The sequence below is a fragment of the Leucoraja erinacea genome, chromosome 3, assembly GCF_028641065.1.
Source record: "Leucoraja erinacea ecotype New England chromosome 3, Leri_hhj_1, whole genome shotgun sequence".
NCBI classification, from domain to species: Eukaryota; Metazoa; Chordata; class Chondrichthyes; order Rajiformes; family Rajidae; genus Leucoraja; species Leucoraja erinaceus.
This window is the reverse complement of record NC_073379.1, coordinates 56,808,298-56,836,150: the sequence shown is the minus strand read 5'-3', so window position 1 is coordinate 56,836,150 and position 27,853 is coordinate 56,808,298. Positions and strand designations below refer to the sequence as shown.

Below are 27,853 nucleotides of genomic sequence, written 5' to 3'. Positions count from 1 at the left end.
TCATGAGCACCAAAACAAATAGTTAAATTCACGTGGGGTTTGGGTGGAGAGGAGAAAGTGAGGGAAGGGAATGTAGTGAGCAAGTCAGTTAATTAGGCTGCCACTCACTCCTGTTTCTCCATCGTATGTACAGGGGTTCACCAGGCTCTCGATGAAGATTAATGTTATCCCAAAGAAGCTGTATGTACACCAACTTGCTGTCCTGTGAAAGATTTGATAGAGACATCTGGAAGGGAATAAATATGAAAATTTTAATAACTAAGCGGATTAAACTATTTGCCAATTTAAAAATACACATTTGAAACATAGAAACACAGAAAATGCGTGCAGGAGGAGGCCATTCAGCCCTTCGAGCCAGCACCGGCATTCATTGCGATCATGGCTGATTGTCCCCAATCAATAACCCGTGCCTGCCTTATCCCCATATCCCTCGATTCCACTAATCCCTAGAGCTCTATCTAACTCTCTCTTAAATCCATCCAGTGATTTGGCCTCCACTGCCCTCTGTGGCAGGGATTTCCACAAATTCACAAATCTCTGGGTGAAAAAGTTTTTTCTCACCTCAGTCTTAAATGGCCTCCCCTTTATTCTAAGTGTGGCCCCTGGTTCTGGACTCGCCCAACATTGGGAACATTTTTCCTGCATCTAGCTTGTCCAGTCCTCTTATGTTTCTATAAGATCCTCCCCTCACCCTTCTAAACTCCAGTGAATACAAGCCTAGTCTTTTAAATCTTTCCTCATATGACAGTCCCGTAATCCCAGGGATCAATCTCGTCAACCTACGCTGCGTCGCCTCAATCATAAGGATATCCTTCCTCAAATTAGGAGACCAAAACTGTACACAATACTCCAGATGTGGTCTTACCAAAGCCCTATACAACTGCAGAAGAACCTCTCTACTCCTATACTGAAATCCTCTTGTTATGAAGGCCAACATTCCATTCGTTTTCTTCACTGCCTGCTGTACCTGCATGCCAACTTTCAGTGACTGGTGTACCTCCCCGTACAGGCTAACTGGTCTGTAATACCCAGTTTTCTCTCTCGCTCCTTTCTTGAAAAATGGGATAACATTAGCTATCCTCCAATCCACAGGAACTGATCCTGAATCTATTGAACATCGGAAAATGATCACCAATGCGTCCATTATTTCTAGAGCCACCTGAGGACCCTGGGATGCAGACCATCAGGCCCAGGGGATTTAACATTCTTCAGTCCCATTAGCCTACCCAATACTATTTCTTGCCTAATGAAAATTTCTTTCAGTTCCTCGACCCCCTTAGATCCTCTGTCCTCCAGTACTTCTGAGAGATTTGTTGTGTCTTCCTTCGTGAAGACAGATCCGAAGTACCTGTTCAACTCTTCTGCCATTTCCTTGTTCCCCATAATAATTTCACCTGTGTCTGCCTTCAAGGGAACCACATTTGACTTTACTATTCTTTTTCCCTTAACATATCTAAAGAAGCTTCTGCTATTTCCTTGTTCCCCATAATAATTTCACCTGTGTCTGCCTTCAAGGGAACCACATTTGACTTTACTATTCTTTTTCCCTTAACATATCTAAAGAAGCTTTTACTGTCCTTCTTTACATTCCTGGCCAGCTTCCGCTCGTACTTCATCTTTTCACAGTGGCATTACCTTTGTTACATGCCAGTTTTGACTCCTGCTGCAACTTACACCCTACATCCGAGCTACTATTTGGGGTCTGTAGATAACACCAATTAGTGTTGTGTGCCGAGCTGTGTGCCGAGCAACTATGCCCTGTCATGGTGCAATTCATAAGTAATTACCTATTCACATACTGTAGCCATTAATCTTCTACATACCTGCATTCCTTTATTACAATGTTCAGAAGTCAGAATGAGTCCAGGAAGATAGCTTTGCATATCCAGCCTTCTGAAATACCAGACCAGGTTCCAGAAAATAATTGGGTGCTGGTTGATAAATTTGGAACTGTGTATCACCTGATCTCCCTCATTCTCCAGCAGAGATTCCAATTCCTTACGCAGCACCAATGGACTTAGATATGGTACTGACACAGGCTTTGGATTAGGTCTACTTTGGAGACCCACTGGATCCTAGAACACAAATGCACATATATATATTTGGTCACTCCATACATTCATACCAAATATCATTCTCAAAAATCATATCTCCCGATTTGAGTATCCCCCATCAGTGGAAATATTTTGCAAATCAATTTCTTCATTCCGTGTACCAACAATGAAAATACTTTTTATTACTTAGCACCAACAGAGGTCATTTCAATGGAAGATTTCAATTGACACTTCGGAATTTTCTAAATTTTCAAATTAAAATATTATAAATTCCATTTTAAATTTTATTTCAACACAATTCAGTGCATCGAGTGGACAAGTTTAAATCAGTTCTACTGAAAATGTAATTTTCAAGGAAAATATTCAATAACATCAATTCATTTCACACATAGCAGCATTATTTCCTTACCACACTTTCATGCAGACTGTTTGGAAGACTGGTTGTTGAAATACCATGTGTTGGCTGCTGAGTCACATCCAAGTTTTGCAATGGACCACCGACACTGTAACTTCGGGTCAAAGAGAATGTCCGTTTAGGGGCTTCATTATTTCCACTGTCCAGTACTTCCTGAGACTCCTTTGTCAAAGCACTGATCCAAAAAAGGTAAAGAAAAATTAAATACTTAGCAAAAAATTAATTGAACCAGAAGGTCATCATTCATCTCATCAAAAAGAAGCCATTTCATTTCAATTGGCAATTCCACTTTCCTCATAACGCTCAATTCTCCACCTCTCCACCTGTGTGGTGTCGAGGCACCACAATGCACCCCCCCCCCCCCCCAGGTCCACTCAGCGGCTTGCCCAACTCCACTCACCGGCTCAAGGGAGGGAGAGAGAAAATGGGGAATTACAGACCAGTTAGCCTAACATCGGTAGTGGGGAAACTGCTAGAGTCGGTTATTAAAGATGGGATAGCAGCACATTTGGAAAGTGGTGAAATCATTGGACAAAGTCAGCATGGATTTACGAAAGGTAAATCATGTCTGACGAATCTGATAGAATTTTTCGAGGATGTAACTAGTAGAGTGGATAGGGGAGAACCAGTGGATGTGGTGTATCTGGACTTCCAGAAGGCTTTCGACAAGGTCCCACATAAGAGATTAGTATACAAACTTAAAGCACACAGCATTGGGGGTTCAGTATTGATGTGGATAGAGAACTGGCTGGCAAACAGGAAGCAAAGAGTAGGAGTAAACGGGTCCTTTTCACAATGGCAGGCAGTGACTAGTGGGGTACCGCAAGGCTCAGTGCTGGGACCCCAGCTATTTACAATATATATTAATGATCTGGATGAGGGAATTGAAGGCAATATCTCCAAGTTTGCAGATGACACTAAGGTGGGGGGCAGTGTTAACTGTGAGGAGGATGCTAGGAGACTGCAAGGTGACTTGGATAGGCTGGGTGAGTGGGCAAATGTTTGGTAGATGCAGTATAATGTGGATAAATGTGAGGTTATCCATTTTGGTGGCAAAAACAGGAAAGCAGACTATTATCTAAATGGTGGCTGACTGGGAAAGGGGGAGATGCAACGAGACCTGGGTGTCATGGTACACCAGTCATTGAAGGTAGGCATGCAGGTGCAGCAGGCAGTGAAGAAAGCGAATGGTATGTTAGCTTTCATAGCAAAAGGATTTGAGTATAGGAGCAGGGAGGTTCTACTGCAGTTGTACAGGGTCTTGGTGAGACCACACCTGGAGTATTGCGTACAGTTTTGGTCTCCAAATCTGAGGAAGGACATTATTGCCATAGAGGGAGTGCAGAGAAGGTTCACCAGACTGATTCCTGGGATGTCAGGACTATCTTATGAAGAAAGACTGGATAGACTTGGTTTATACTCTCTAGACTTTAGGAGATTGAGAGGGGATCTTATAGAAACTTACAAAATTCTTAAGGGATTGGACAGGCTAGATGCAGGAAGATTGCTCCCGATGTTGGGGAAGTCCAGGACAAGGGGTCACAGCTTAAGGATAAGGGGTAAAATCCTTTAAAACCGAGATGAGAAGAACTTTTTTCACACAGAGAGTGGTGAATCTCTGGAACTCTCTGCCACATAGGGTAGTCGAGGCCAGTTCATTGGCAATATTTAAGAGGGAGTTAGATGTGGCCCTTGTGGCTAAGGGGATCAGAGGGTATGGAGAGAAGGCAGGTACGGGATACTGAGTTGGATGATCAGCCATGATCATATTGAATGGCGGTGCAGGCTCGAAGGGCGGAATGGCCTACTCCTGCACCTAATTTCTATGTTTCTGTTTCCCCCAAACTCCACTCACTGACTTCCCCCCGACTCAACACAGCAGCTTCCCCCCCGACCACACATGGCTTGTGGACTCAGCCCCGCCTCCGTAGCTTTATTCTCCTCACCCAGAAGGGGCGTTACCTTCATGGTGAATGACAGGCGAGAAGACCAATCTGCTGATCTCACGATTTTTTAAACCTTCATAACTTTTGTAATATTCCAACGATCGGAACAAAACTTGGTGCGCTTGGAGCAGAGGAGAACGGTAAGGTGGTGGAAAAATCCTAGCGATATAGGGTACCGTTTTTACGCAATTTTTTTTTTTTTAAAAAGCAAACCGGAAGTGGTCAAGATGAGAGTTTTAGTAATAGTACAGATAGAAGATGTTCCCACCATCTTTTCTGAAAAGGCAAGCCATATCCTAAACACTCAGGCAAATACATGACGGAACCATGGTACTGTGGCTGCGTCCCTCAGTGGTCAACGTTTAGTGTGGACTATGAGTAGTTTATCTGTGATTATATGGTTACACCTTATTTTAATTGCCATGCATCTACTTTCCATATGCTGGTTCAAACCTTTTGTGTACAACTATTATTAAAACTTTCAGATGAGTTTCTCTGTACATTTCGGTGCCTTAAAATAAACATTTATCAGAGACTATAAAACTGGCCATTGGTAAATTAGTCCTATTGAGCGAGGCATATTTGAAACATGATACACGCAACAGCTGAGAGTGAAAAGAAACAGGTTTGCGCTCTTAATCGTTTACCAGGTGATTACTGAAAGTATTGGGAACTAAATGGTTCCTCTGGACTACTCATGCACCAACTTCAAAACGTATATATTAGAAATAAAAACACTTGCTTCACAACAGAAAATTACTGGAGAAATACTTTTTATAGATAAAACATTAACAGACAAAAAAAGGAAAGATGTTGTTTGCATTTTACAGTAACTACCTTTTATCTACTGAAGTAGATTCCTCCTGTGCTCTAGCAGGCACTGGTGAGTCTTCCACATTTATTAGATCTGATGTATCAGACGCAGAGTCAGTGTTTTGCATAACAGGTTCTGCCACAGTGGTAGTGGTGACATGGTGGTTGTGTAAACTGTCGCCGGATACACTGGACTTCAAATAAAAACTGAGGAAAATAAAAATCACTGATCTTTAGCCTGGTATCAAATTATAAAAATCCACACAGATTATGTAATTTTATAGGGAAAAAAAAGCATTTCATATAGGAAAAAAAAGCAAAATATAAGATGCTTCACCGAGTTAAATATTAATTCTGCATTGCAATGTTTCATGTGCCATGAACAAAAAAAAACTAATATGCACACCATTAGTTAGAAAATGTCATCAGTTATATTTCAAAAGCAATAGTGTAGCCAATTTTTACCACTTCCTTCCACACATATTCAGGGCAGCAAAGCACTGAAAACTTCTGCTGGTAATAGTCTTGCCTCCTGCACTGAATAAAGGCTTGAAAATAAATTTTAAGAATCTTCAATACCAAATAAAAGTAAAAAATTAACAGTGCTGTACCTTCCAGTATCTCGCAAGTCCTTAAACTCAATGTTTAGTACTGGCAAGAAAGCATTCTTACAAAATGGGCATGTGGTGTTAAGGTTAGAATCATCTGCACTCCAACCAGACATAATCTCCTCATCATAAACCAAAGCTTCACAGACATGACACTGAGAACAGCTGGACATCAACACCTTTGGAAAGAAAGAAAATTGCATGATGGATTAATCAAACACTTTCAAAGTGTCTATTTGAACAGTTTCTGCTAGAAAGAATTTTAAAAAATGGATTTAATCAAGAACAGAAATTCATTAAGGTGTTTAAATTTGAATCTACTAAATGCAATTTAAAACTACAGCTAATGCTTTCCAGTATAAAATTCACATTAATATGGGAGGAACCACTGAAGGGAACAGATAATTTTGAATGGCTGGATTTTCGCTCAATACTTGAAATGTGCAATGTTGCAGTGATTACTCAATTTAAAGTCACGTATTGTTAGCATTTCTATGGGTTAGTAATGGTGTTAAATTCCTAATGACCTATAATTATACAGAAATCCATACTGCAGTAGGTACAGTAAATCTTTAACATGAGGGATATCTGAGGGAAGCTGCCATGGATGGTGATAAATCTGCAGTCGATTTTCTCCCAGAAATCAAAATCTGGTTTTGACAAGCTGCAACCAGTCCTTTATCAAAGAGACATTCTTGCCAATGGAAGAACACAGTTCGCAAGAGTTATTTCTTCCACAATTTGTTCATTTACCAGACTTCTTTCCATTTGACCAAATCAAAAATACTTAATTGTCACCAGTGTGTGTGATGGAAAAGCAGTCTCCAAACGCAATCCCTACCATTCTTTGCAGTGAACTAAACCATCAGTAACTAATTAACTTTGTTTTAATTCTTTGCTGTAGTGAAGATTTGCTGTGTACATGTTTGTAAGCTGTGAGAATGTTGTATTGCTAAATTTATTCACAAGAAAAAACATACCAGCAAACATGATAGCAGGGTGCTCAGCACCAGATAGCTCATGACATCCATATGAAAAACACTAACTGCAACTGCAAAATCAAATCTATATCTATGCTTGAAATCCAAAATGCAGAAAATACTCAGCTGATCAGGTAGCACAATGGGCAATCTTGATTTTCTCTTGCAATATTCCAGATTTTCTGCGCTTCCCATATTTTCTGTAATATCAAGGGATGATACAGTTTCCCAGGAAGGGAAAAACGGATTTTTCCCAAGTTCTTCCAGTTTTCTGGAAGAAAGGCCGAGCTTCAAACTTTTTAACTATTTCTTCTTCCCGATAGCCTCGAGATCATGCTGAGTGTACTTATCTTCTTCTGTAGGCTCCAGTGAAATTGAGTCTTTTCTGGAACTCTCTGATTGCCACGCCAATGGCTTGATGGGAGGGGTGACGTATATATTTAAATCATTGGACAATCCTTTCACTGTTTGCATTTGGCTTCACCGTGCTCCCAGATTCTAAATATTTTTTCAAATGCCTCTATGCCAGATCAACAATCTTGCTCTCAATGCAAGATCAAGAAGCTGATTTGTGACTTCAAGAAGGGAAAGCCAGGGATCCATGAGCTGTATTTTTGAACAGGATGGCGATGGAGAGGGCAAACAGGTTCAAGTTGCTGGGGGTGCTTACCCCTGAAGGTGTGCACATGGGCCCAGCACATTGAAGCAATCACAAAGAAAGCTCATCAATGCCTCAACATCCTTTAAAGATTGAGGAGATTTTGTATGTCAACAAATAGTTTATTGTATTTCTACAGTAGAGAGAACACAGACTGGTTGCATCACGGTCCGATTCAGCAACTCAAATGCTCAGTCATGAAGGAGATTACAGGAGTAATACAGGAGTGGTAGACAGTGCCAGCCCATCACAGGTACTGACTTCCACACCATCAAAGCGATAGGAAGTATTGTCTCAAAACGGCAGCCAATATAATCAAGGATCCACACCACCCTGGTCATGTTCTCAGTTCGCTATCTTTGGGATGATGATTTAGGAGATTGAAAACCGTGACCACCAGGTTCAAGTACAGTTTCTTCCAAGCAACCATCAGGCACTTGAACAGTACGCAACGCTAACCTCAACAACTATGAACTTCTTTGGACCGTGTCTTTGGTTGGACTACAGATTTTGTGGTTTTTTTGGCACTACTATTATGGTTATTGATTTATTGAAACTATTGATTATCATATTTATCTGTGTGTATTGCATTTATGTGCCTGTTAACAAGCTGCTGCTAGTAAGAAGATCCCATGTCAGAACATGACAATTAAACACTCTTGAGAGCCAATTGGGTATGATCAAAAACTCGATGTCATAATTATGGCTGAGAGCACACAGGTTCATTGCCGATTTGCAGAAACTGGTGGTCCAGCACCTGCTTTAATACGGACATAATTACGAAAGTGCACTTAAAATTTCCTTCAGGAGGTCCCCCTGAAAATGTGGCACTGAGAATGGATGAGGCGGGCGATCTCAACCTCATTGGGATCTCCGCGGCAGATTGAATTTTCCCCGAGACCGAGGTTCTGGCTTTGCTGGCTAGTAACTTGGCTCCTCGGCTCCTTGGCTGTGGCCTCTGTTGGTCTAGCAAAAAGGATAATCCAGAAAGGTTCTGGAACCGAGAATGCTGGAAAATCGGTGATGGACCTGATAAATATGGAAGATTTTACACAGGCAGTACTGATCACACTTTGCCAGTGGTTTGAAGTGCCCAATGCAAGTTGTCGGTCTATCATGCATACAAGAAGGCAGTGAGCAGGAGATCATGAGCTTGATGCTGGGTTGAGAGTATAGCCTTCCCAAGATATGTTCAAGCAGAAGTGAATTTTGACTTTATCATCGACAAGTGGCCTTGCTGAGATGCACTTGTCGAAACGTGGAATTGATATACATTGATTGTGGTCTCTATATGGATGGAGTGATTATATTGAAACCCCCTGTCCAGCTGATTTACTCCAGCTATTTGTGTCTGTCCCCAGGATGAGGGATGTGTCCAGACCCCCACAGTTTAGTCACTTAACACAATCATAGTCATGGTCATGTTTGTCATCAATATTTGGGGTGTTTGTACATCCGAAGAACCATCCCTCAATGCTGTAGCAAAACAGGATGTTTTGTGGGTCTGGGTGCAAACAAAGGTGTTTGCACATTCAGAGTTATAGCCGAGTCTCACGTTGCGAGTTGACACAAGAGGTAACCGGGTTAAAACTCGTGGTAATAACGTACGATTAACGTACGGAACTCGTGGACGCAACTTAGAGACTCGTGGCGCTAACGGCAGGTACTGGTGTAACTTGTCGACTCTTGCAAAAAATCAAACATGTTTGAAATTTTCCACAAGTCAATTTTACTCTTATGGTTAAGAATTGAAACATTTTAACTCGTTGTAATAACGTAGTGGCCCGTGCGTTTACCTTAGTGTATCGTGAGTCTACCGTGGGAACTCTAACTCAGCGGGCAGGCAGCAGCAGATTGTGGCTCCCTTCAGTTTCCCAGCGACAATCACCTGCCATAACGCGACAGATATCATGCACTGTTGTAGGTCTCCTTTGCACGCCAGTGTTTCTGTCTTTCTCCACTCATTGTTGGCCCTATCTGTCATCACCCCCACCTACAACCCTCTGCTTCCCGGCCATGTGTGTGACCCCTTCCCTCCCTTCTCCAGCTCCCCGCCCATTGTACCGGCGCAGGGGCTTTGCACTGTCTTCACGTCGGCGATGCCAACAGGTCTGTGCCAGTCCCACCGGGGAAGTCGCTCCCTTCAGTTCCCCAGGGGGTTGGGACGGGATTGCAGTTGGGAGGGAAAGGTGGTGGGGGGGTTGGCTTGAATCTTTAAACTTCCTTGTTGCCGTGAGATGCTTATGTCAGCTCAGTGCTACATTAATTCTTAACTAAGCTTGTCACTTCCATGCCAGGGCACTCCCACCCACCAAATCCTCCCTCTCATTTTAATAAAGCAGACGGGAGGTTATAGTGATATCACAAACAAAAATGATACAGAAATTACTACTTAAATAAAGATATGGCTGTAATCATGCTGACTGAGTGATGTTAGTTGTGAAGAGAACTGCAGGCTATTAGTTGTTTGTGACTGCTCATTTTTGTTTTCTAATCGCATGGTGAAAGGTGGAAGCTTGAGATTAACAGGAAATCAGAGGGTGACAAATCGACTTACTCAGTTGGATTCAGGACTCTCATGGAGTCCAGCACGCACTGAAGAGTCTAAATGCACTTTATATTCATCCTTCACACCAGAGGAGGCTAACATACAAATAGTGATCATGCTCAGAAATTGATTCGCCACAGAAAGAGGCCCTTATGTCCATGCCGATTATTTATGACCTATTCCACAATTTATGACTAAATCCACAATAATCCCATCTTTTATTCTCCCCACTTTCTCATCAACTCCCCAGCCCCCCAAAATTCTCCCACCCACCTACACCACAAACTTGAATGCAGTAGCCAGCCCTGTGGAAAATGCTGAGCTTAACATTATGTGTTTTTTAACAATCATTAACATGTATGTTGAATACATTTATTTTAACGCAGTTATTTAAAATATTTTAAAATTTAGAAATATTTAAAACAAGAGAGCTGTTGAGACCTTCAAGGGGATCTAGGGCTATGGCCTAAGGATATGCTATCCGGCAGGATATCCCGAGGGACATTCATCACTCAGAACCTGCTCCATTGTACATTTAATGTGGACTAGACTAAGTGGAACCCGTTGGGTCCCAGTCACCGGGGGGGGGGGGGGGGGGGGGGGGGGGGGGGGGGGGGGGGGAGGGGGTATGTGCGCGGGAGGGGTTTGCGGGGGGGGATGTGGGGGGGGGAGGGGGGGGAGCGGGTGGGGGGGAGGGTGTGGTGTGTGGGTGGGAGGGAGGGAGGTGAGGGAGGATGCGGGAGGGGAGAGGAGAGGGGTATGTGGGGGCGGGGGTGGGGGCAGAGGGGGGGCAGTGCAGTAGGGAGTTCAGGGAGGGGGAACAGATGTTGGGAGGAGGCTGTGGGGGAGGGTTGTTGTGGGTGGAAGGGGAGGGTATGTGTGGGCTCACAGGAGGGATGTGTGCGCTGTGGGGCGGGGTCACTAGGGAGGCTTGTCGTTGGCCGCTTCGCTGATCAGTAGAGTGGAGCCTGCACCGCCATTCGATCATGGCTGATTCAGTATCCCGTACCCGCCTTCTCTCCATACCCCCTGATCCCCTTAGCCGCAAGGGCCACATCTAACTCCCTCGCCATCTCCGCGCCGGGTTGGAGAGTTCCAGAGATTCACCACTCTCTGTGTGTGAAAAAGTTCTTCTTATCTCGGGCTGTTTCCCCCTTATCCTTCTGTGACCCCTTGTCCTGGAAGCCGAAAATGGGAGGCGGTTGGTGGTGCGATGGGGACTCACAGCGGGCGCTGGTCACTAGCTGCTTGCCGCTTGTCGTTGGCCGCTTCGCTGATCACAGTCTCCGCTTTCTGTTTGGTGCCATCGACGACATCTCCGCGTCGGGTTGGGCTGGGTCGGGCCGGGCCGGGCTGTTTCCGGTCCCTCCCTCCGAAAATTGTGTCTGGTTGGAGACCTCCGCCGGCCATCCAGAGCCTCCCACAGCTGCAGTAAAGACGCGATGGCGCAGGAAGGGGCCGACCGTCCCGCAGAGTGACAGTAGAAAGGACTAATCCGCGCGGCGCTGAATGGCAGGAGAGGATCTGTGCATGCGCGGTTTTTAAGATTTTTAAACCTCGATAACTCTTACCAGCTTCCACTGATCGGAACAAAACTTGGTGCAATCGCAGCACAGGAGAACGGTGAGTAAGCTGGCGAAAAATCGTAGCGCTATCGCGTACCGTTTTTGCGCAAATAGAATGACTGCCAAACCGGAAGATAACAAGATCAGAGTTTTAGTTATGTATAGATGGTCAACTCATTCAGCCCTCATCCAAGAGAAAGTGCAGGTGGATGGGAACTGCAGGCAACAAGACAATGTCTGGGTCAAGGATGACCTGCCCAATAATAAAATTCACTCACTAATGACCTGGCCCGATAAAACTCACTAATCAGAAGTCTGAATTTATTGGTAGACAAAAGTGCTGGATAAACTCTGCGGGTGCAGCAGCATCTATGGAGCGAAGGGGGGTGTGGAGCAGAGGGGGTCTGTGTGGGCGAAGGGTATGTGGGTGGGGGGGGGGGGGGGGGGGGGGGGGGGGAGATGGAGTGGTTTTCCTTCGCTCTATAGGTGCTGCTGAACCCGCTGAGTTTCTCCAGCACTTTTGTCTACCTTCGATTTTCCTGCATCTGCAGTTCCTTCTTAAACAGTCCAGATTTATTAAATGATGTCAGCTAATTTCACACCATTTGGTCATTATGCAGTAAAGATCATGGTCCAAACAAATTATACATACCTGGTCAACTAATTTTGAAATCAAAGGCCTTCTGTATAATTTAGTACGCCTTCAATATAGTGCCAGCACGATTCAATGGTGATAACTCCACTTGAATCAATATTTGCAAGGTCAAATACAAAATGCAAAAATCACATCCAGGATAATACTTCATTGAGACAGCGAGGAAATGCTGCACAGCTGAAAATAACATTTTTGAATGAATCTTAAACCCTGGCCCCATCTAACTGTCCTGGCAAATGCAAGAAGGAAATATCTACTACTGCATCAAAATGTGTTTCAGATGGCAAAAATTGAGATTAGTTTGAAGAATGCTCCCCATGCACTTCACAAGAGCCTTCACAGTTTTCCTACCTCCAAGGCACAATTCTGGAAGATACTTGATGTACTGACACATTGGAAGGATCCAAGATCTGATTTCTCATGGTCATTTTCCTTTCCTACTTTAGATGAATGTGCAGCACCTAGTTGAGCATACAATATATTAATAGATTAAAATATATTTTTTTACATTTCAAATTAATATTATTCTGTAGCTAGGTACACCTGTCTTTCCCCCAAAAAGTTAAATATTTATATACTTAACTATTTTTCACAAATAAGTGATTAGGGACTTTCACAGACATATCATACCATATAATGTTCATTAGTTTCCCAGACACATGACAATGGTTTAATGAACTCCATTACAACTCTCAAGAAGTGAAATGAGTTGTGGTAATCTTTGTTCAGATTTTAGCAAAGATAACATACAAAGATCTCCTTCATCTGGAGTTCTATAAAAATAGATTTATCAGAAATGAAATGGAAACACAATCTATTAGTACATTAACAAAGGAGGGTTTTATATTAGGATGCTGGGTATTATGTGAAAGCATGGAACATTAGAGACACAAGCTATGTTTTGATTAACAAGATCACCACAGTAATTATGGTTGAGAATTTTTTTTAATTGCAGTCCAAACTTGCTACTAAAAATAAAATTTTGACAACATTCAATGTCTTAGTTAAACACAAGATAAGGTCAATCCTAGCCACTCTGAACCTAGGATAAGAAAAAAATCAACATATAAAACCAACGTAACAACACTGCCAGATACTTAAGAGAAATTCACCCACTTGTCACTCACCCTAGTTAATGAATTGTCCAAAGAAGCCTGAACAAGGAAGGGATAAAACAGGGCAATAATAGAATGGACTAAATAATCTTGCTAAAAAAAATAATTAAGAAGCACAGAGTGAATAAACAGGTTTCCACATTGCCGCGCTTAAATCTAAAGCAAATTGTGGTCGAGCTGTGATGTTCTGCCCAAGGATGTGTTAATCAATGATAACAGAATTGATCTCAGACAGGAAGGTAGAAAGTATGGTGCCAGGTAGAAAATAAGCATAATAAGACATGGAATCCAAATGTCCGACACGCACAAATATAATTGGGGAATTAGTTGACAGTTTAGAAATGGGTAAGTAGGGAGAGAATTCTAAAAATAACATTTGTGATCAAGAAATTTGAAGCAGAAGCAATTCACAAATCCAAAATTATTTGTTTTACAATAGATAATCTGCATTGTTTCCTTAGAAAATGTTTAAGGTAGTATTTTTCAGTAATTTTAACTAACCAGTCAGATGTTTGCCAGTATCACTGCTGGTGCTGCTGCCAAGACTAGTGCTGCTTTGATTAAGGCCATTTGTAGCCACTGTAGGTTGACCAATTCTTTCAGTTGGACTGCCGCTATAATGATAATCCAGACCACCAGGAAGAAAATTGGATTTTGAATCATCAAACCATTCATCCTTAAAAAAAAAACAATTCCCGTTAATACAAATCAGCTAAATATTCATTTCACAAAGGCAACTCCAAACACAACCAGCACCAATTATATTACAGCTAATAAAATTTAGAAATATATATATATAAAAAAACTTAAACTCTCATCTTGTTTGTTTGTGAGTCTGTCTGTTTGCGTGCGTGTCTGTGTGTCATGCCCTGAATTATGCCAAAACAGTACACGATAGTGTTACAATTTTGGACCATCTGACTCAGCATTGTCTTGTGGTGTGGTGTATCAAGTTTCGTTCAGATTGATGGTAAATTATACACGTTATTCACATTTTGAACTTTACAAAATCCAGTTTGAGAAAAATCAGTTCAAGTTGTAGTGGCAGTTAGCAGCTATGACATCACAATGGGATCTCATTTACATAAACTGCCGACTTAACTTTTCACTGTACAATGTTGCAAATCACAGGACACCGAGTCCTGGCAGCAAGTGGAATTGGATTTTTTAAAGTGAAAAGTCAATTTTTTAAAGTTTAAAAAGAGGGAGGGTGAAGGGGAGGGGGAGGGAGTGCTGAGGGATAAGCGGAAATGAGCCGCCCCAGCGCAGTTGGGGGGCTATGCGCGAGTGGTGGAATATTGCGTTGGGGGAACAAGTTGCGTTGGGGGAACTGGTGAGTGGTCGAATATTGCATTGGGGAACGGGTTGCATAGGGGATATGAGTGAATGGTGCAATATTGCATGGGGGGGGGGGGGGGGGAAATGGGTTGTGTTGGAGGCAAGGCCTCACATATGACAGGGACCCAACGGGTCTCACTTGGCCTAGTATATTATTATAATTATTATATTACTAAAACTCTCATCTTGTTTGTTTGTGAGTCCGTGTATTATTAGCTGGCCAAATTAGATTCAAACAAAGAGACTCAAGAATAACACATAACAATTCACAGCATCTGCATTGACTTCATGCTGAGCAAATCCACAAAACTCCTTTTTGTGTTGACTGTATCAAATACTGTTTGAAAATGCAACTGCAACTAGTAAAAATCTAATTAACACTTGGCCAGTTATTAATATGAGCATTATTTATAGTGCTATCTTCTTGTCCAATTAAATGGAATTGTTTGATCGTTTACATGGCATTCCTACAGCTCATAATATAGTAATTGCATCCTACTTCCTTTCTGAACCGTAACTGCTTATGCTTGATGCTTTACATACAAGCTGATACACTGGCCGTATGTTTTCACCATTTAACTAAATCAGATTTGCTATTTAAGGGTCAAGACTGTTTTATGACCTATGTGACATATTGTCATTTTTTTAAACTTTAGTTTAGAGATACATGCCCTTCGGCCCACCCAGTCCGCGCCGACCAACGATGCTCATACCTACCCTACACACGAGCGACAACTTACAATCTTTACCGAAGCCAATTAACCTACAAACCTGTACGTCTTTGGAGTGTGGGATGAAACCAGAGCACCTGAGGAAAACCCATGCGGTCACAGGGAAAAAATACAAACTGCATACAGACAGCACCCATAGTCAGGATTGAACCTGTGTCTCTGGCGCTGTAAGGCAGCAACTCTACTGCTGCACCATCGTGCCAAAACGGAGCAATTCAATTCTTATAACACCACAGCATATAACAATGAAATCCATAATAAACAAAAAAATTCAGAACACACGCACACACACCCATCATGGACTGGTTCAGCAACTCGAACGTCCGGGAACAAAGAAGATTGCAAAAGTTGGTGAACATGACCCAGATCACCACAATGATACGATCATTGAACCACCATTGAAGGGACCTACAAGAGTCACTGCCCCAAAAAGACAGCCAGCATCAGCAGAGACTCACACCGCATTGGCCATGCTCTCATTTCATTCCTGCCGTCAGGAAGAAGGTATAGGAGCCTGAAAACTAATGTCCAGATTCAGGAACAGCTTTTTCCCAATAACCATCAGGCTATTAAACACTACAATCTTCAAAAAAGCCTCTGAACTATGTACAGTTGGGGACATTATATTTTGACTTTGCCCTGCTATTGTCTATTTATTTGTCTGTTTGAAGACAGAGGCAGAGGCAGAGACAGCGATAGCGACAGAGATAGAGAGTGTGAGAGTGTGTGTGAGAGAGCGAGAAAGAGTATGTGAGAGCGCGAGAGAGAGCGCGAGAGTGAGTGTGTGTAAGAGAGTATTTGTTGATTTACAGAATCTCCTAACTCTTCCAAGGAAGAAGACGCATTGATGGGCTTTCTTTATGATTTCATCAATGTGCTGGGTCAAGGACAGCTCTTCAAAGATATGCATGCCCAGGAATTTGAAGCTTTGGATTAACTCCACCACCGTCCCATCGATGACGACATGTTTGCAGATCCTCGTTCTTCCTCTTCCAAAGTCCCCAATCAGTTCCTTGGTCTTACTGTTATGAAAATAAGGTTGTTGTTCTGGCACCATTTGATCAGTCGATCGAACTCCCTCCTATATTCTTGACTCATCATCATTTACAATTCGTCCAACAATGGTAGTGTCGTCGGCAAACATGAAGGTGGAGTTCAATCTGTGTCCGGTTACACAGTCATGAGTATACAATGAGTAGAACAGGGAGTGAGCACGCGGCCTTGAGGTGCTCCCATGCTTATCGAGCTTAATGGTTAGAGGAGGAAGTGTTGCTGCCTATTCGTACAGATTGTGGTCTGTTGATGAGGAAGACCCAGTTGCAGAGGGATGCACAGAGACCCATGCCTGTGAGGTTGGAGGGGATGATGGTGTTAAATGCGGAGCTGTGGTCTATGAACAACAACCTGATGTAGCTGCTTTTTATTGTCCAAGTGGTCCAGTGGAGAGCCAGTGAGATTGCATCCTCTGATGACCTGTTGTAGCAGTAGGTAAGTTATAGCGGGTCCAGGTTCTTGTTGAGGAAGGAATTGACGAGCACCATAACCAACCTCTCAAAGTACTTCATCACTACGGACGTAGGTGCCACTGGTCAGTAGTCATTGAGCACTATTAATGCCCTTTTAAAACAGGTGGGAACCTCAGACCTCAGTGATACGAGGTTGAAGGTGTCCACAAAAGCACTAGCCAGGTAGTCTGCACAGGTTTTAAGAACACGACCAGGTATACCATCAAGTCGAGATGCTTTTTGAGAGTTCACCATCCAGATGGATCTTCTACATCGGCCTCTATGATTTTGAGATTGTAATATCATAGGGTGGGGGGGGCTATGGGGTTCAGGGAGGGTGCATCAGTGTTCAGCGTGCGTAGAACGCATTGCGCACATCTGGGAATGATTTTACATTGTTGCTTGATCTGCTCCCTTGCAGGAAGTGATGGCATGCAAGCCCTGCCATGGCTGCCAAACATCCGCCACATCCTCCACTTTGGTGCAAAAGTCTTTTTTTTGCCGTTTTGATGGTCTTATTAGGTCATGCCTGGACTTCTTGCATAGCTGCCCAATGCCAACTTGAATGCCCGAGATATGGTCCTGAACAGAATGGGGATCTCCTGGTTCATCCAAGGCTTTAGGTTGGTAAACAATTGAATGTTTTTTGTGGAAACACACTCCCCCACTCGACAACTAGAGAACAGTCCTGAGCTACTACGTGTGACCGCTGCGAAAGGGCAGCTGACAACCAGGGAAAGACCTAGTGACGGCCTGGAGAGACTGCTGACCGGAGGGAATAGACCCCACCGGGGCTGGCATGGGCTAGCTCCTCATGTCAGCAGGACCCATCGCTTATCAGTGATTCGGATCCACCCCTATATTGCTACGAAAGGAATCGACTATGAATATGACAACTAGCACAGCAATTGACAGAGCAGCAGCACCGGCAGGACATTAGCTATGAAGCTGCATCTGTGGCTGGGAAAAGATAACATCAGAGAAGGGTCTCAAGATCCACCAGGGCAGGAAAAAGTGCCCGAGAGAACATGGTGAGGGGCCTCGCATTGACCATTACTTTCTAAGAGGTAGGCCAAATCAGTCGAGTGAAGCCCAGTGGCAGGTTAACCACCACAGTCCACAAGGTATCAGCACCCCAGGCAAAGCTCAACCAAATACTGTCCCATCAACGGACACGAGTCCAGAGCCCAACCAGCCACAGTCAGCGGTAGAGAGGAAGATGGAAGGAAAAAAGCCAAATGGAGCAGTCACTGGCTGTGGCTGAAGAGAAAAGATGCTGTCTGGGCTGCCATGTGACCATCTAGAGGCTAACCATAAGACGCACACCCAGGTCTGATCACCCTACGGTGGGCCTGTCTCGACTGAGGGCGTCTTGTGATAAAAGGCCGAAACAACCAGTGACATTGAGGTCCACAACTGAAGACGTGTCCGATTGGTAGCAAAATCACCTAGTGGTCATCCCCATGAATACCGAATGTCAATTGTAGTGAAAAACCTTAGGGATTGTAACATCCAGTCCTACTAATCAATAGGACACACAGATTACCTTTAATTTGGCTTTATCTTGCACTAAATGTTATTCCCTTGATAATGTATCTAAACATGCAGATGGTTTGATGGTAATCATGTATAGTCTTTCTGCTGACTGGTTATCACACAACAAAAGCTTTTCACTGTACCTCGGTTCACGATAGTTTTCTTATGAAGCCGGTCGCATATTCATTCAGATCCATTACTTCGATGTGGCGGCGCCTTGTGGCTGCGGCTCGACTGCAGTCCGTCTGTCTTTTTCTTTTTTTTTGTCCCATTAGATGTATGTTTTTGGGTTTATTTTTTAGCTGGGTGGGCAGAGGGGGAACCTTTAAATCTCTTCCCTTTACGGGGGACTCGACCTTTTCCCTGTCGGGTCACCGCTGTCGTTGGGCCTAACATCGTGGAGCCGGCGGCCTCCAACCGGAACCAACCTGAGGGCTCCAGTTGTGGAGCCTGCGGACTCGCCATCGTGGTGCCGGACAACTTTGGAGCGCGGAGACCTGTGGTGGTGCGCAGCTGCGACCCGACTTCGGAGCTCGGAGGCTCCGGCCGCAGGCCCTGTAGACGGTAACATCGGGAGCTCGCGGGTCCCTGGTGGGAGACCGATTTTCGTAGCTCCCGCAATGGCAACTTCTCCCGCCCGAATTGCGGGGTTTAAAACGACCCGGCACAGCCTAAACGGCCGCGGGACTTACCATCGCTTGCCGGGGGCTTTAACATCGGGAGCCCTGGTCGCCTCAACGCAGCAGTTGGACTACTGGACCGCGGGGAGAAGAACAAAGAACAGGGAAGAGATAAGACTTTTGCCTTCCATCACAGTGAGGAGGTGTTTGGAGATTTACTGTGATGGATGTTTGTGTAAATTGTGTTAATTGTGTGTCTTGGTTTTTTTTTGATGTTAGGAACGTTATGACTGCAGGAACAAAATTTTGTTCGAACCTTGTCTTTTTGAATGACAATAAATGGCATAGGGGCCAAATGTCTATTGCTGCTAATTTTCAGCTCACCCAATATCCCATGTTGTACACTATCCTACATGTTTCCAATTCTTTTCTATGTACGTTTTCTAAAAAAAAATCGCATGTACATCACAGTTCTCATTTGTATCCTATATATTCATTAATGGCTTTTCACACTGTAAAACTTTCCTCCTTCGTTCCCTCCCTCAACCCCCCCCTCCCCTCCCAACTTAAATGATTTGCTTCTAGCTCTGTGCGTCTATCCTTTTCCAAGATCATCAACTGATCACCAAAAAAGCATTCAAAAAAAGCTTTAGTCATGATGAGTATTGTTTAAGAGCTTGGGATGCATAATTTGGCTGCACCATTTCCAATGTTATATGACTATCTTTCAAAGATTATTTAATTCGCTGCTAATAGCCCTGTCCCACATTGCGAGTTCATTCCAAGAGCTCTCCCGAGTTTAAAAAAAATCAAACACGTGGTAAGCACGGAGAATGAACGTAGCGGGTACATCGGAGCTCGGGGACTTCTCTTAGCGCTAAGGCAGGTACTCGGGAAGACTCGCTAAAGGTACACACGGGAAGACTCGTGAAGATTTTTCAACATGATGAAAAATGTCCACGAGAGTCCCGAGTATCGACGAGTGGCCATTACCGTAAATCTCCAAGTTCGAATCAGGGCAAACTCGGGAGAACTCTTGGAATGAACTCGTACCATGGGACAGGGGTTTAAGGGGACATCTTGAACAGGACATGGAAGTTTAACAACAATTCACCTATTACTAAAATATCAACAGGAGGATTGTTGAAATAAATGACATCTGTGCAGTCTTTCAATATCTATAATATTGCTGCTTGCATTAAAACATTTGTGCTGTAACTGTGAGCAAGTCACCATGCATTAACACCAGGTGCTGAGAAAGTGTCCCCACAATTGCCTATTCAGTAATTAAAAACTGAAAATGTCATGACGAAAATATAGAAATTTTAGCTGGGTCAGTTAGAATTTCTTGACATTCCCGAACTGTTCAGTCTTCAACAGGGTTCCAAAACAATTGTACAAACATTTTTCAGATACTCTCTCGAAATGTTACCACAGAAAAAACTGATTAGAACCCCCACTTTCGGCATCAGCCACCATTCATCACGTTGATACAATTGCCATAATACATAGTAATTACAGTTTTCCAGCCAAAACGTTACGTGCCCTATGATACGGCAAAGCTGAACCACAGGAAGTATGTGCAAGTCCTTGATAAAGACTTATCTGCCAAATTATAACTAATCTGAGGTAATTACTAAATTAGAACAAACATTCGCTCCACTTCCCACTAATCACGCATTAAGCAGCTATCCACTTTGCAGATGGAGAAGCTCAACTGCTGTCTCATTGAACAACAGAGCAACAATGGGCACTATAATTAGGTATGTTACAAAACCTACCTGAATCGTGGCTGAGCATCTGTCCCAGCCCCGTGTGTGCGATTTTGGCGCTGTTTAGAGGGGGCGGGTTTAAAACACGATTTTTACTAGGCTGTTCCAATCGAAAATGTTCAGCCTAGTAAATCATTAACGGAAAATCGCTGAAAGACCCCGTCGCAAAAGGTATTATTAGTTTTTATGGCCTTGTATAATATTTATAGTAGTTTAAAAATCACTCTCTCACTCCGCAACCTCTCGCAGCCCCAGGGTTTTATAAAGCAAACAATTAAAGGTATGTACCTTATTTTTACATTAAATGAGGCTTGTATATAACCCTGTATATAAAGTTTTCTATAGCGAGTAGTTCATTTTGGGCTCTTTATATCCCGCAGTATTTTTCTGGGCACTTGAGGGCACAAATCCAGCGCAATGTGAACGTTCTAAACCAGCGCGTTCACAGGAACCCACTAGAAAGCCGATTTAAATTGACTTTAATTTACAGCAAATGAACACTAAATTCCTTCCATTTGGCCTATACATTGATGTAAATGAGATTTAAAAATCATGTTTTATTGTGAATTATTTGTGAATATTATTTGGACACTTGGGCTATTTAAAAATGTTAATCATTTATTAAGAAATGGATAGATGTTTAGATCTAGGAATTGAAGTTTGAAATTAGCTACAATTGGGTAACTAACTAATTATATGCTTTAATTTCAGGTCATCCAAGTAAGATTATTTTATATTTGTTTCAGAATGCTTCAATCTATGATAACTGAAATTTCATTCAGTTCTCTTAATTTTTAAGAAGGTTATGGGCTTTTGACTGTCCACGATCACAGCTTTTTTGTTATGTCCATAGAAAATCAATAGGGAACAAGATGCTAATTTCCGAGTATGAAAATGGCCATAACTTTTTTATTACTTGAGATATGAAAGTGAATTAGGTGTCAAATTAAACATTGTTTATGCTTTTATCTAATGGGATAAATTGCAGACTTGATTTTTTAAATCTCAAAATTTTGTAACATTGCTACTATAATAAAAGCTAATATTTTATAGTTCTGAAGATCGCAAAAGAAGGACATGCAATTACCTCTCACATCCCTTTCAAAATACACAACAATAAAGAAACTTCATAGCATAGAAACTGTCATCACACAAGAAGCAAGACACCTCTCGTGAATAGTAATGTGGTAACAACCAGACAATCTTTTAGTGAATTTGACAGGGATAAATACTGGTGAAGACACATGGGAAAACTATATTCTTCAATTTGTGCAAAATGATTAATAAAGTTGAAGAGTTTAACATCTCTTCCAAAATTGGGAATCCGCCAGTGGAGATGCCACACACATTGCATTGGAATATCAGAGAGCCCAATCTTCTGACTCATAGGTTAGAAAGCAGCCAACCAAGTCACAGCTGACGTGAAAAACAAAGTGATGCTATAATCGTCTTATGTGGAATTTAGGTAAAATATATTAGAGACAAATGAAGTAAGATAGTTTTGGCCAATAAGATAAATGAGAATTCAAAGAGATTCTACAAGTATAATAAGGCAGACTTGTAACTAGGGGTGGGAGATTGCAACCTTCCACCTGTTTCGACGAATGCAATCAACCAGGCGTACACAATCAAATAAAACAAGTTGTCCTACAACTTTAAGCTGTGTACGCCATACGCAAGAAGAAGAACTAGGGAGAGAACAGGGGCCCCTGGGGATCAATGAAAACTATGTATGGATTCAAAGGAGATAAGCAAGATGTTAAATTTCTCATCCGTATTTACTGTGGAGAAATTCATGGACATTAGGGAACTCGGGCTAGGAAATAGTGATGTCTTAAAGCGAGACCAGATTATAGAAGAGGTGCTGGAGGTTTTAATAAGCAGGAAAGGCATAGATAAGAAAAAAACATATTTCTCCCAGCATGGGGAGTCTAAAAGAAGAAAGCACAGGTTTAATGTGGGAGAGAATTTAAAAAGGAAGCCAGGAGGGCAAGTTTATCCACAGAGAACCAAACTCCTTTCCATTGACTCAATTTACAGCTCATACTGCCTCAGCAAGGCCACCAGCATAAACAGGGACAAGTCTCATTGCTCTCCCATCAGGCAAGAGGAATAGAAGTGTGAAGATTCAGGGATAGAATAAATAAACTAGTAAGTATAAAGATAAATGGGGTGGAAGTTGAACGAGTGCATGAAAATAAATTTCTTGGGGTTATAATTGACGATAAAATAAGTTGGAAATCACATATTAAACATGTAAAATTAAAATTGTCCAAAAGTATCTCTGTATTATACAAAGCCAAGCAGGCTCTGGATTATAAATCGCTCCGCATTCTTTATTGTTCATTAATCCTACCCTACTTAAATTATTGTGCAGAAGTCTGGGGCAATAACTATAAAAATTCGATACACTCATTAACCATGATGCAAAAAAGAGCAATTCATATTATACATAATGCCAAGTATCTGGGTCATACGAATCCATTATTTTTAGAGTCAAAATTATTAAAATTAGAAGATTTGGTTACATTCAAAACAGCTCAGATAATGTCTAGGGCCAAAAATAAAAATTTACCTGGAAACATTCAAAAATTATTTAACGAGCGTGTGGGGGGTTACAATTTAAGAGGAATATTTAATTTTAAGAAACAAAGAGTCCGTACGACTAGAAAAACCTTTTGTATTTCGGTTTGTGGAGTAGGAGTGTGGAACAAATTGAACGAGGAATTAAAGCAATGTACAAACATGAATCATTTTAAAATGATATATAAAAAAATAATTTTCAAGGGGTACCGGGATGGAGGGGATGGTTGACAAGTGGGGGTTAATGTTTGTCTATTGCTTTACAATTGTTTACTTATGTTTGGTTACTTCATATATGAAGTTTGTATGTGTATAATAGTTGTATGTATATATATGTCTGTAGGTATTATGGGAAATTGCCTGGGGTAGTATTATTATTATTAATTAATTGATTTTTAAATATGGTAGAAGTGTTGGGGAAAAGGGGTGAGATTTAATAAGTTATTCTTCTTCTCACTCCTTTTCGAGCTTGTACAGACACAGAGTTGGACATTGGAAATTTGCTTTTTGTTCTTTTCATTGCTTGTAAATATTGATTGTAATGTCTAATTGTTTGATAATTTCGATTTTGTTACTATTAATGTCTTTAATGTCTTTACTTGTTTGGAATAAATTAAAAAAATAAAATTAAAATAATAGTTTCTTCCCAGCAGTTATCAAGCAAATGAACCATCCTACCAATAATTAGTGAGCAGTCCTGAGCTACTCTTTACCTCATTGAAGACCCGGACTAACTTTAATCAGACTTTACTAGACTTTATTTTGCACTTAATATTATTCATTTTATCATGCATTATGGATGGCTCGATTGTAATCATGTATTGTCTTTCTGCTGCCTGATTAGCATGCAACAAAAGTTTTTCACTGTACCTCGGTACACGTGACAATAAACTAAACTCAACTAAACTAGAGTAGGTGTGCACATGGAATGAGCTGCCAGAGGAAGTGGTAAAGGCAGATTCATTTGAGATATTTAAAATGCTACTTAGACAGTTATATGGATATGAAAGATTTGGAGGAATCTGGACCAGAACTTGGTTAGGCCATTTGATCGGCATGGATGAGTTGGCCAATGGGTCTGTTTCTGTGCTGCATAGCTCTATGGGTCTGTGACTATGTACAGCATTACTTTTATAGAATTTTATTTTTCATGCAATATTTGCATGATAGTTATAACAGCAGTAAAAATAGCTTTACACTACATACTTGACTATATCCTTCATTCTGCATAATGTTCAGCCCTTCAGGTACTAATTAATTACACAAATTGCTGTTATCTTACATATACACATGTCTGGTCAACGTTGAAACTTGCTGTTAAAAGGAATAATAAATTTCCCATCCTATGAGGCAGCATTGTGGTGCAGCAGTAGGCTTGCTTCCTTACGGCGCCAGAGACCCGGGTTCGATCCTGTCTACAGGTACTTGTCTGTACTGAGTTTGTACCTTCTCCCCGTGAGCTCCGTAGGTTTTCTCCAGGGATCTCCAAGCTTCCTCCCACACTCCAAAGATGTACAAGGTTGCAGGTTAATTGGGTTGGTAAAATTATAAACTGTCCCAAAGTGTGTGTAGTGTAGTGTTAATGTGCGGGGGTCACTGGTTGGTGTGGACTCCGTGGGCCGAACGGCCTGCTTCCACACTGCATCTCTAAACTAAACTAAACGCTACCCCCCCAAAACAAATGTACAATACAAAAGTAAAGTTAAGTGCCAAACCTCATCATCAGAATAGGAGTATGCTGATGCCACAGCTCCCCACATCTTGCTGGCAACATTTGCTGCTTGTTTCATACCAGATTTAAGTACATCTATCTTGGGTCCTGAGAGAAGATTGTCAAGCTTAAATCCAGAAATTGTAGTGACCATGGATCCTAAGGAGCCATGCTGACTGTTCCTCACTAAGGCAGTTAATGAAGCTGAACGCATCTTCTGTGAAATGGCCTTAGGCACTTTAGGTTGTCCAGCAAATGTTTTTGATCTGGACACTGTTACAGACATTGATTGTACATCTTCCGGCGGAACAGGACTAGATGGAAGACTTGACCTTCTTTCTGGTGCATGACAGTGTATGTCGTCACTGCAGTCCGATGACTTCTCTTCATTCTCTGCCTTGTGCAGTTCCATACTGGCTGATTTTCCCCCAAGAGGGCTCTTAAGATTCATATACATTTCAATCTCATCCGCAAGTTTTCGAGACACAACAGTAGGCACATTCTTTTCACCACTAGAAGGGATTTTCTTCTCAGTCTCCAAGGCCATCAATGACAATGGGTCAAAACCTATCTTAACATCTTCTCTTTCCACAGGTTTAACTGGAGGACACACAGTTGTTCCTTTGTGCACAGAATCTTCAACTTCATGCTCTTCATCAATCGGAAGAAAAGCATTTGGCTCAATGTCTAGGTCAATAGTGTGTTTATCTGATGTTTTCATTTTTCTTAAGTCCATACCTTCCGAAATACCCATGAATTTATCAAAGGTAATTGTGCATTCATCTTGACACTTTCCTGTTTGGTTTGTTGAGTGATCCAAGATTGGATGAGTCTTAATGACTGAATCTGCTTCTTTTGCACTGCACATAGCAGCAGCTAGGATCTTGGCATCGGCACCCATCATCTCTGCTATTCCATTAGGATCAGTGTCAAGGCTTGCCGTTTTAAGTAACATATTAGACCGCGTATCAGAACTGAAGCTGCAGCTCCTTTCTGCCCAATGTTTTTGTCGTTGCTGACTTTTTTCACTGTTTTTCCGGTGCATTCGAGTACTGGTGTCACCAACACCATCTTGACAATGATCATTTTTTACAATTAGCAAATTTTCCACATTACCTACGTTAAACAGAAAATAAAGAATTAATTTTGACAAGTGCATGATTTACTGTTACTTTCTATCAGCTTTTTTTTTTTAAATGAGTGTGGATTTTGCGGAAAATCTTCAATCTAACCAAGAATTCTCAAATCCTGAATGGCTAGGACAGATTTCAATTACTATTGACTATTATGCAAACTAATGTCAGCCAAGGGGATTAAAATTCTGTCTCATCTGTCATAGAGTCATGCAGCATGGCACCAGGCCCCTGCCCATCCAATCACGATGCCCTACCTACTCTAGTCCCACCAGCCCATTTTGGTCCATATCCCTCCAAACCTTTCCTATTTACGTGTTTTCTGAATGTCTTTAAAATGCTGTTATAATACCTGCTTCAACTACCTCATCTGGCAGCTCATTCCATATACCCACCACCCTTAAGTGAGCAATCCCTAATTTAAAACGAGCAGCCCATAGTTCTAGATTCCCCAACAAGGAAACATTTTCTTCATATCCACACCTTTAAGTTTGTATGTTTACTTATATGCTTATCAAAGTGAATAGAAAACCAAATCATCCAATATTTCATAAGACAACCCACATTCCAAATTTTAGTCCATTAAACCTTCTCTGAACTACTTTAAATTAATTTACATCCTTTCTTAAAGTAGGGAGCTAATACTGTTACATGGTGCTCCATATGGTCTCAAGAATGCCCATGTAGCTGAAGTATAGTTTCCCATGTAGAAATTACATTTGATCCCACTTGTCCCATCCCTCCTCCCTTTTCCTGATCAGGACTTAAATTTCTCTCATCATCCAACCTTCCTTTCTCCCACCCATCTTGCCGTTCACTCTAACGGGTACAAGCACACACTGAACTCTTGTCATCACACCTTTATAAGTATCCCACTTTTTGGAGATTCCTTCGTCCATAAACAACTTGCTCTAATTTAGCAGGTTCCTGTCTAATACAGTAAATCCTCGTTATAACAGACGTGTGGGGGGGGGGAAGAAGGAGAATGGTCTCCATTATTTCCGGTTGTCCGTTATACCTGAGAAAGGTATTATCATTGTACGTAGTCTAAACAAAGAACTGCTGGTTGACACATACAAGGACATAACGTGGTGGAGTAACTCAGTGGGTCGGGTAGCATCCTTGGAGAACATGGATAGGTGACATTTCGGGTCAAGACGCTTCCCATGGTTTCCCAAATTTTGTATTCAATTCCTTCAGCAATAAACATGTTTTTTTTCACAATTACTTACTTATTTGCCTTTTGTAAATCCTATACTAGGACACCCAATCCTGCATTATCTCACAATGCTTATCATTTTTCATGCCAAATGGAAATGTACACTTTTCTTTTTGTATTTTAGGAACTATAAATAGGGATAGTCATTCGTCCCCTTGAGCCTGCTTTGCCTTTCAACACAATTATGACTGATTCCATAGTCCTCATGTCCACTTTCCCGCCCTTATCCTCCACAACCCCTGATTCCCTCACCAATCAAAAATCCATATATTTATCTCAGCCTTGAATATATTTTAAGGATTCAACCTCCATAGCTTTCTCAAACAAGGAACCCAAGGAACCAACTCC

At 41.9% G+C, this 27,853-nt stretch overlaps 1 protein-coding gene across 1 annotated transcript in view; it reads right to left on the bottom strand.

The window, feature by feature from the left end:
• The window catches only part of dennd4c (DENN/MADD domain containing 4C), a 125,642-nt gene that overhangs the window by 5,522 nt on the left and 92,267 nt on the right, over positions 1 to 27,853 (bottom strand). The window contains exons 22-29 of the mRNA XM_055632759.1: positions 25,158 to 26,269; positions 13,859 to 14,033; positions 12,594 to 12,703; positions 5,840 to 6,015; positions 5,253 to 5,435; positions 2,464 to 2,644; positions 1,824 to 2,075; positions 109 to 226 (exon numbers count right to left, since the gene is read on the bottom strand). Of these exons, the coding sequence (XP_055488734.1) occupies positions 109 to 226; positions 1,824 to 2,075; positions 2,464 to 2,644; positions 5,253 to 5,435; positions 5,840 to 6,015; positions 12,594 to 12,703; positions 13,859 to 14,033; positions 25,158 to 26,269 (2,307 nt within the window). The remainder of the gene's footprint in view (positions 1 to 108; positions 227 to 1,823; positions 2,076 to 2,463; positions 2,645 to 5,252; positions 5,436 to 5,839; positions 6,016 to 12,593; positions 12,704 to 13,858; positions 14,034 to 25,157; positions 26,270 to 27,853) is intronic.